At 45.3% G+C, this 10,670-nt stretch overlaps 1 protein-coding gene across 3 annotated transcripts in view; it reads right to left on the reverse strand.

The window, feature by feature from the left end:
- Window positions 1-5,397: 5,397 nt before the first annotated feature.
- The window catches only part of dnaja3b (DnaJ heat shock protein family (Hsp40) member A3b), a 31,921-nt gene continuing 26,648 nt past the window's right edge, over window positions 5,398-10,670 (reverse strand). For 2 of the 3 annotated variants that reach the window (XM_052527941.1, XM_052527939.1), the window contains one exon: window positions 10,004-10,619. In XM_052527941.1, the coding sequence (XP_052383901.1) occupies window positions 10,597-10,619 (23 nt within the window). In that variant the 3' untranslated portion in view covers window positions 10,004-10,596. Of the gene's footprint in view, window positions 5,613-10,003; window positions 10,620-10,670 lie in introns of those variants that run through there. The other variant, XM_052527940.1, reaches the window with a different exon arrangement.

Here is a 10,670-nt window from a genome sequence, read left to right on the forward strand (position 1 = left end):
CTCTAATGTTTATGTGGGCTCGTGTCCATTTTTCCATCATCTTTTTATTTGTATTTATTTATTATTTATGTATTTCTTTATTTTACCCCCTTTATCTCCCCAATTCCGTGGTATCCAATTGTTAGTCGTTACTGTCTTGTCTCATCGCTACATCTCCCGTACGGGCTCGGGAGAGACGAAGGTTGAAAGTCATGCGTCCTCCGATACACAACCCAACCAAGCCGCACTGCTTCTTAACACAGCGCACATCCAACCCGGAAGCCAGCCGCACCAATGTGTCGGAGGAAACACCGTGTCAGCGTGCACTGCGCCCGGCCCGCCACAGGAGTCGCTAGTGTGCGATGAGACAAGGATATCCCTACCGGCCAAACCCTCCCTAACCCGGATGACGCTACTAGGACAATTGTGCGTCGCCACATGGACTTCCCGGTCGCGGCCGGCAACGACAGACCCAGAGTCTCTGGTGGTGCAGTGCCTTAGACCACTGCGCCACCCGGGAGGCCGATTTTTCCATATTCTATAAACCTGTGGGAGTGGGTGTGCATGTGGGTCAGTCAGTAAAATCAGTCAGTAAAATCTCATGATTATAAGGAGACATTAATACTCCCTGGGTTTGAGGAGAGGGAGAAGGAAATAAAGAGATTATATTTAATAATAGACTTGATCCCACCAGGCCTCCCCTCTCTCTTTCCATCTATCACCCCTCTCTCTTTCCATCTATCATCCCTCTTTTCTTCCCTCTCTCTTCCTCCCTCTTTCCAGCTATCCATCCCTCTGCCCCTCTCTTTTTCCCTCGCTTCCCAATTCTCTTCCCTCTATCCATCCCTCTCTCTTCTAGTCCCTCTCTCTTCCCCTCTCCTTCCCTCCTGTGTAATTTGAGGTAATAACCTCCAATCTCTTCATCGCACAGATCCGCCTTATTAAGGTAAATAAGCACGGCGGTTGACATGTGTGTTCAATTCAGACAATTTTAGATTCCCCTCACACACACACACACACACACACACACACACACACACACACACACACACACACACACACACACACACACACACACACACACACACACACACACACACACACACACACACACACACACACGCATATTTAGAGAGTGAGGTCAGGCCATATAGACCATGCCAAGACAGACAGGGATTCAGCTTTACAAAACATCAAATCAAAACTGTTAACAGAAATGTAAAAGAAAAACAGAGTGGGGGGCAATTACTGACAAACTAGTTAACTCAAAGTCATTCTGGAACCCTTTATACGTCCAGAAAGGTGTATAGAAACCGACTACACAAACACAAGAGCTTCCTGGCTGCCAATCATGTCTAATTGACAGCTGGTTGCCGGGGACGACTGGGAAAAGGATGTAGGCAGCTTGGGGGTCCTGAGTCCTTTAATAGGGGGCCTTCTTATTGCCTGTACAGTACACAACTCAGACAGTGACCACCCAATAACTGCACAGTCCCTCTCAGTACAACACAAAGGGAGCTGAGAGGAGAGCTGGGAGAGAAGAGTAGTGGATGACCTTTCATTAAAGCAAGAGGCCAAGATTCATTAGGAACTCAACCTGACAATGAACTGTGCTGTCTGCTGTCTGTCTTTATGCTTGGACAGCTGCTGCTTCCTTAAGTAAAAAACTGTGTGTGTGGGGTAACTTGTGTGTGTCAGTCAGAGGAGGCTGTTGGCAGGAGCTATAGGAGTACAGCTCATTGTAATGGCTGGAATGGAATATATGGATTGTATCAAACAAACAATATTTTGAAACCACACTCCATTTACTCAACTGCGTGTGTGTGTGTGTGTGTGTAAGTATTAGATTCAGCATCACTATGACTCGAGGCCAGTCTTAAAGGTTCTTCACAGGGATCTCTGTGCTGTGGGTATGTAGTCTCAGCATCATTATGACTTGAGGCCAGTCTTAATGGTTCTTCACAGGGATCTCTCTGTGCTGTGGGTATGTAGTCTCAGCATCATTATGACTTGAGACCAGTCTTAACGGTTCTTCACAGGGATCTCTCTGTGCTGTGGGTATGTAGTCTCAGCATCACTATGACTTGAGGCCAGTCTTAATGGTTCTTCACAGGGATCTCTCTGTGCTGTGGGTATGTAGTCTCAGCATCACTATGACTTGAGGCCAGTCTTAATGGTTCTTCACAGGGATCTCTCTGTGCTGTGGGTATGTAGTCTCAGCATCACTATGACTTGAGGCCAGTCTTAATGGTTCTTCACAGGGATCTCTCTGTGCTGTGGGTATCTAGTCTCAGCGTCACTATGACTTGAGACCAGTCTTAATGCTTCTTCACAGGGATCTCTCTGTGCTGTGGGTATGTAGTCTCAGCATCACTATGACTTGAGGCCAGTCTTAATGGTTCTTCACAGGGATCTCTCTGTGCTGTGGGTATCTAGTCTCAGCATCACTATGACTTGAGGCCAGTCTTAACGGTTCTTCACAGGGATCTCTCTGTGCTGTGGGTATCTAGTCTCAGCATCACTATGACTTGAGACCAGTCTTAATGGTTCTTCACAGGGATCTCTCTGTGCTGTGGGTATGTAGTCTCAGCATCACTATGACTTGAGGCCAGTCTTAACGGTTCTTCACAGGGATCTCTCTGTGCTGTGGGTATGTAGTCTCAGGCCATGACTGCCATTGGTTCTTCACAGGGATCTCTCTGTGCTGTGGGTATGTAGTCTCAGCATCACTATGACTTGAGGCCAGGGTTCTTAGGGATCTCTCTGTGCTGTTTGTCTCAGCATCACTATGGAGGCCAGTCTTAACGGTTCTTCACAGGGATCTCTCTGTGCTGTTATGTAGTCTCAGCATCACTATGACTTGAGACCAGTCTTAACGGTTCTTCACAGGGATCTCTCTGTGCTGTGGGTATGTAGTCTCAGCATCACTATGTGAGGCCAGTCTTAGGGGGCCTTCTGGGATCTCTTGTGCTCACAGGGTAGTCTCAGCATCACCATGACTCGAGGCCAGTCTTCAGTTCCACAGGGATCTCTCTGAGGTATGAGAGTCTCAGCATCCTGGGAGGCCAGAAGGACAGGGATCTCTCTGTGCTGTGGGACTAGTCTCAGATGAGTCGAGGAACGGTTCTTCACAGGGATCTCTCTGTGCTGTGGGTAAGTCTCAGCATCATATGACTTGAGACCATTAAGGCCAGGCTGGTTAACAGTCATGACTTGAGGCCAGTCTTATGCTGGTTCTTCACAGGGATCTCTCTGTGCTGTGGGTATGTAGTCTCAGCATCACTATAATCAGTCTTAACGGTTCTTCACAGGGATATCTCTGTGCTGTGGGAACCAAGAAACAGGCCTGTCTTAAATGTTCTTCACAGGGATCTCTGTGCTGTGGGCTGATCTATGACTTAAATGGTTCTTCACAGGGGCCATCTAGTCTGTCACTATGGGACCAGTAACGGTGTGGATCTCTCTGTGCTGTGGGTATGGTCTCAGTCACTATGACTTGATGTGTCTTCACAGGGATCTCTCTGTGCTGTGGGTATCTAGTCTCAGCATGTGTGAGACCAGTCTTAATGGTGTCACAGGGATCTCTCTGTGTGTGGGTGTGTAGTCTCAGTCAATGTGAGGCCAGTCTTAACGGTTCTTCACAGGATCTCTCTGTGCTGTAGGTATCTGTCTCAGCATCAATGACTTGAGGCCAGTCTTAATGCTTCTTCACAGGGTCTGTGCTGTGGGTATGTAGTCTCAGCATCAATGACTTGAGGCCAGTGACTCTCTGTGCTGTATCTAGTCTCAGCATTATTGAGACCAGTCATGGTTCTTCACAGGGATCTCTCTGTGCTTTATGCAGCAGCATCTACTTGAGACCAGTATGGTTCTTGATTCTGTGCTGTGGGTGTAGTCTCAGGCCTGTGATTGGAGTGTGGGGCAGAGTTGAGCCCTGTTTGTTTAGGTGGCTTATGCCTGCTTTAGACTGTTTGGAGCCACACAGCACCGTGGTGGTGAGGGGGCCCTGGGCTTGTAGGGGTAGACTTCATCCCTGGGCTGAGGTTGGAGATGAGGCCTGGGAGAGAAGGAGATGGACTGATGGATTGGAACGTAAGCAGTAATGACCTACCAGACAAAGCATTGACAAAAACAGGCCTGTTAAAGACCACCTGATCTAGTAATCACTGGACATTTGAGGGAAGTGTGTAGACGTACCGACAGCACTGACTTTTGTGTGCTAGCGATAAGTCAGCTGCCAGTGACTTGGTTGGATTGTAGACCCAGCTCCATTGACTTTTAGGTGTAGACCCACCGACAGCACTGACTTTTAGGTGTAGACCCACCGACAGCATTGACTTTTAGGTGTAGACCCACCGACAGCATTGACTTTTAGGTGTAGATCTACCGACAGCATTGACTTTTAGGTGTAGACCCACCGACAGCATTGACTTTTAGGTGTAGACCCACCGACAGCATTGACTTTTAGGTGTAGACCTACCGACAGCATTGACTTTTAGGTGTAGACCCACCGACAGCATTGACTTTTAGGTGTAGACCCACCGACAGCATTGACTTTTAGGTGTAGACCCACCGACAGCATTGACTTTTAGGTGTAGACCCACCGACAGCATTGACTTTTAGGTGTAGACCTACCGACAGCACTGACTTTTAGTAAGGGTAAATTCAATAAAATAATTGTTACAAAGACCGAATATGTGTTTAAATGAAGGTTATATACTTTTAAAATGTGTTTTGGGACACGACACCCGAATGTAAAAGCAGTGGGTTTATAAGCCAGCTCACTCAACACTTTTCACTTTCACCCTCTTGGTCCTTATGATCTGGCATAAGACATGTGGTCTGTCTCATGAAGACCAATGGCACTAAAGTCCAGTCTATTGGAAACCTCTGGACCAGAATCTCTACAGCCCTGGATCAGGTGTCGGCACAGAAAAACATCAAACAATGTAACGCGGTCACATAGCAACTGTCTCAATCACTATGGAGACCCCTTCTGCTACAGGCAGGCTTTCCTTTTCAGTCTGTCCTTCTCCACTTAGAACGGTCTTACCTAGAACAGATCAGAGTAGTAGACTGTACTTGGGAGAGGCCTAAGCAACAGTCCAATCCACAAGGAAGTAGTAGGCCTACGTACATGGTACAATGTTAGATACTGGAGCTCTGTAGTAATCAAGCTTTTGATAAACTTGACAAACTTGGAGACATTTGCTGTTTTTTTTGTTGTGTTTTGCCGAATAGGAACTGAATGGTGAATAATATATTGGGCTGTTATTGGTAATGGTGAGAGGTTAGCATGTTTTATTGTAGTCTCTGTAACCTTCTCACTAAACATTATTCTATTTATTTTTCTTCATGGCGTGTGCAGAAACATCTTATTAACTCACTTAGTTCCTATTTGATAAAACAAAGCCCATAACACAACCGAAACAAACTGCAAATGCATCCAACAAGATCTCAGAGGAACAAGCTTGATCTTTGCTACGAATATGGGACCACATACGGAACTGTTGACTACTTTAATAGACATATCCTCCCGAGACCCAGCAATTCATTGTTGTTGTCTCTAGTGGACATCAGTTCGGAGCACCAGTAGCTTTCCTTCTCCCATTATTGTCCTGTTGATCTCTTATCTGGGGAGAGAAAATTAAAAATAGGGGTCAGACAAACTCTTCACAAAGTGACTATTTTGGTCAGGGTTAATGGGAGCGGTGGGAGACAGGTGTGAGGCTGGTTCTATGGAATAGGCCTAAGGAGAATAATTAGGAACAGGTACAGTATATTTAGTTATACATATTATCTACAATAGAACAGCCACACCGCTGCTTGGAGGAATGATATGATAGAGTGTATGTGTGTTATGAATGTATATGATTGCTCATGTTAAAATGAGACAAATGCATTACAAATCTAATGTAAAGGGGTCCTAACTGAGACGTGACTATCAGCTAAAGATGTTCTTGATTTTGGAAAGGTAGCCCTCTTCATCTTTCTTGTTCTCCGGGCCCTCCTCTGTGCAGTCTTGACCACTCCTGCCCCCACCTGGACAAACCCAGGTACTCCAGTCCTGTGTCATGTTTGTGTGCACCTGTGGACAACATTCATAACATCCCCCCTTTCTAAGATAAACACCTCTAATAGACTAGGGGCAGTTTAGTAGAAACCACAGCTACAGCAGGAGAAAGTAGGAGGAAGGACAGGGCTGAGGCAGGGATAGGAATGGCTTTAGTAGGAACGTAACTGTAGTGATGTGAAATACTGCAGTTACCAGTTGAGCCACTTGGTGGTGCTGTGGTTATTCCCTGTGTTACACTAGTCATCCTACTTGAGTAGAGCAACACAGTTTGTTACTAGTGTTGTTGGGTGAGCGCATGCCTGCCTGTACCAACAAGCTGCAGTTTCAAAGCAACGACTTGAGTAATTCCACTCAACACTCCTGGTTTATCACAGTAACAAAGTTACGGATCCAGGTCGACTAGGGTCAAACCAGGCTGCGATTGAGAGGCTGTATGAGAGAATGGGAACTGTTCATTGACGTCCACATAGAGTGAAGAAAGAAAACACATTCTCTCCCAGTGTAAATGATCTATAATCAGATCTTCACCCTAAACATCTACCCATATTACCAATCAAATACCCAGCAACCCCCCTGATAGGAACCACAGCCCTCTTCTCCTAACACTGACTGTAAAACCTACCTGACAACAATGAGTGCAACTCCTGCAGGCTATGGTGTGAAAAACATCTTTATTTGAGTACTTATCGTTAATGCCTACTATGGTGTGCTTTGGTAAGCTTAACAATTCACAACCACAAGCTTTTTTCCCACTCCTATCGATAAAACATACAAGTGTTTCTGTCCGTGAAGTTTACATTGCATTCTGTCATTACTAAACGTGTAATGTGATATATTTTCATATTTAAAAAAAATTACACAACACCAAACAGGAGCAAACGTACCTCAAAGTCTGTTCAATAACGTTTTGGGGGAAATGTGTCATTCAGTAAAAACTGTTCAGTAATGTAGCAAACGTTCAAGCAAACTGAACACACCTCAGTCGTCTACGTCAAATAAAGGGGATCTGAATCTGATTTCATTGTTCCACAACTCGTGGCGCATTCATAGAGCTCGCCAACTTCTAGTCCAAAAAAGTAGAAATAGTAGAAATGTTCAGTTTCGTTCAGCCATTCCTTTGGGGGGGAAATGAATGGAGTTAGCCTGACCCTGATCCGGTTAGTTCTGATGGATTCGTTGCTATAGAAATGCACCTGGCTGAAAAGTGAGCCACTTTTGTATGACCATTTATGCCGAGTTGAACTCAGAGTTGACCAAAGTTACCTCGCTAACTCAAACCTGCTTGGTAAGAATACCCCTCACATTCTACTGGTCAACTAATCATCAAGCCCTTGACCAGTTTGTCTGTTAATGTAGTAAGTTGTTACATTGTTCAGTGGTTATAATGTTATAAAGTGACTAACAACTTGTTGATGCATAATGAAACAACTTCAATGGATCATGTATATAGCCTCCGTCCTTCTCCTCGCCCCAACCGCCTGCACACATCAACCAGTCACTCACGAAGCATCGTTACCAAGGGGAACAACTACTTCAAGCGAGTGATGTCACATACATACATACACACGCATACTGTCAAAACACACACTTGCACTCATCACATACTGTGTATATAGCTACTTTATCGTTACTCATTGTGTATTTATTCCCTGTGTTACTATTTTTCTATTATGTTTTATTATGTTTTATCCTTTACACTGTTGGGGTGGACCTGTAAGCATTTCACTGTGTCTACCTACACCTGTTGTTTATGAAGTAAGCATTTCACTGTGTCTACCTACACCTGTTGTTTATGAAGTAAGCATTTCACTGTGTCTACCTACACCTGTTGTTTATGAAGTAAGCATTTCACTGTGTCTACACCTGTTGTTTATGAAGTAAGCATTTCACTGTGTCTACACCTGTTGTTTATGAAGTAAGCATTTCACTGTGTCTACACCTGTTGTTTATGAAGTATGCGACAAATCAAATTGGATTTGAATGGAAGGAGATGGAGAGAAGATGAAGGTTCACAGAACAGCGAGGCAGACTGGTAAACAATGTGGGGAAAACAACAGAAAAGGGAATGATGAGGGAAAAGAGTGTGACAGATCACATGGAGAAACCAACATTGTTATTTTTGTGCAAATAGATTGATGTGGCGTTATTGTATATATTGTTGTAGTAGATATACACTGCTCAAAATAAAGGGAACACTTAAACAACAATGTAACTCCAAGTCAATCACACTTCTGTGAAATCAAACTGTCCACTTAGGAAGCAACACTGATTGACAAATTTCACATGCTGTTGTGCAAATGGAATAGACAACAGGTGGAAATGATAGGAAATTAGCAAGACACCCCCAATAAAGGAGTGGTTATGCAGGTGGTGACCACAGACCACTTCTCAGTTCCTATGCTTCCTGGCTGATGTTTTGGTCACTTTTGAATGCTTTCACTCTAGTGGTAGCATGAGACTAAGTCTACAACCCACACAAGTGGCTCAAGTAGTGCAGCTCATCCAGGATGGAACATCAATGCGAGCTGTGGCAAGAAGGTTTGCTGTGTCTGTCAGCGTAGTTTCCAGAGCATGGAGGCGCTACCAGGAGACAGGCCAGTACATCAGGAGATGTACTGGCAACAACCCAACAGCAGGACCGCTACCTCCGCCCTTGTGCAAGGAGGAGCAGGAAGAGCACTGCTAGAGCCCTGCAAAATGTCCTCCAGCAGGCCACAAATGTGCATGTGTCTGCTCAAACGGTCAGAAACAGACTCCATGAGGGTGGTATGAGGGCCCGACGTCCACAGGTGGGGGTTGTGCTTACAGCCCAACACCGTGCAGGATGTTTGGCATTTGCCAGAGAACACCAAGATTGGCCAATTTGCCACTGGCGCCCTGTGCTCTTCACAGATGAAAGCAGGTTCACACTGAGCACGTGACAGACATGACAGTCTGGAGACGCCGTGGAGAACGTTCTGCTGCCTGCAACATCCTCCAGCATGACCGGTTTGGGGGTGGGTCAGTCATGGTGTGGGGTGGCATTTCTTTGGGGGGCCGCACAGTCCTCCATGTGCTCGCCAGAGGTAGCCTGACTGCCATTAGGTACCGAGATGAGATCCTCAGACCCCTTGTGAGACCATATGCTGGTGCGTTTGGCCCTGGGTTCCTCCTAATGCAAGACAATGCTAGACCTCATGTGGCTGGAATGTGTCAGCAGTTCCTGCAAGAGGAAGGCATTAATGCTATGGACTGGCCCGCCCGTACCCCAGACCTGAATCCAATTGAGCACATCTGGGACATCATGTCTTGCTCCATCCACCAACGCCACGTTGCACCACAGACTGTCCAGGAGTTGGCAGATGCTTTAGTCCAGGTCTGGAAGGAGATCCCTCAGGAGACAATCCGCCACCTCATCAGGAGCATGCCCAGGCGTTATAGGGAGGTCATACAGGCACGTGGAGGCCACACACACTACTGAGCCTCATTTTGACTTGATTTAAGGACATTACATCAAAGTTGGATCAGCCTGTAGTGTGGTTTTCCACTTTAATTTTGAGTTTGACTCCATTGATAATTTGTGTGATTTTGTTGTCAGCACATTCAACTATGTAAAGAAAAAAGTATTTAATAAGAATATTTCATTCATTCAGATCTAGGATGTGTTATTTTAGTGTTCCCTTTATTTTGAGCAGTGTAGTATATCTACTACTTTGTTACTATGTTTTCCGATTGCTGCCAAATAAATAAACATGGTCCACCTATACTGTACTCCAGAAGGGTTTAGAGATGCACTGATACAACTACGATTATCAACTACATTTACCACAATTAAGCATTTTTATGTCTGATGAAGTTGTATTTCAGCTTCAATATTTTTTTAACAAAGTCTTGCACAGCTGTGTTGTCCCTTACTGTTGCACAGCTGTGTTGTCCCTTACACATACAACACCACAATGACAATACAACTAAATGCATCAGCCTTTATTAGACCACAACATAATGCCAATGGGTGTGTTCTAGACACATTCTGCACAGATTATACAAACACTCTCTTATGGACGTGGTGCCTGAGACACTTCTCCAGACCAGCCATTGTAAAATCAGGGCCCGTATTCATAAAGCGTCTCATAGATTTAATCTGCCTCAGATTAAAATGAATGGACAGCGGGGAACTGATCCTAGATCAGCACTCCTACTCTGAATACAGGTCCTGATCATCTGTGCAGAATTTGTGTATCTGAAACACACTCATTGTGAAAAGCTTTCTCAAATTATTGTCTTCGCTTCTCTTTGCAAATCTTCTCCTGTCCTCCTTGCTGACGTCCATTTTGAATCCCCTCCAGTTAAAACAAGTTTTTAGTTCCTCAACCCAACACCGGTGTCATTTGGGACTGAACAGTGTGTGGCAGGGCTTGGCTTTCTTGGTGGCCCGTTCCGTGTCTAAATGGATGATCTTACAACAAATCCAAACCCCTCAATTTCTCTACCTCCCTCTATCCAGGCGGTAGGTGAGGGAGGGGAGTGAGCGGGACGGAGTGCCAGTCGCTTACCTTCTCCCATTATTGTCCTGTTGATCTCTCACCTGGGGAGAGGAAATGGGGGACTAGGTCAGACAAATGCTTCCAAAAGTGAC

The sequence above is a fragment of the Oncorhynchus keta genome, chromosome 10, assembly GCF_023373465.1.
Source record: "Oncorhynchus keta strain PuntledgeMale-10-30-2019 chromosome 10, Oket_V2, whole genome shotgun sequence".
Taxonomy (NCBI): domain Eukaryota; kingdom Metazoa; phylum Chordata; class Actinopteri; order Salmoniformes; family Salmonidae; genus Oncorhynchus; species Oncorhynchus keta.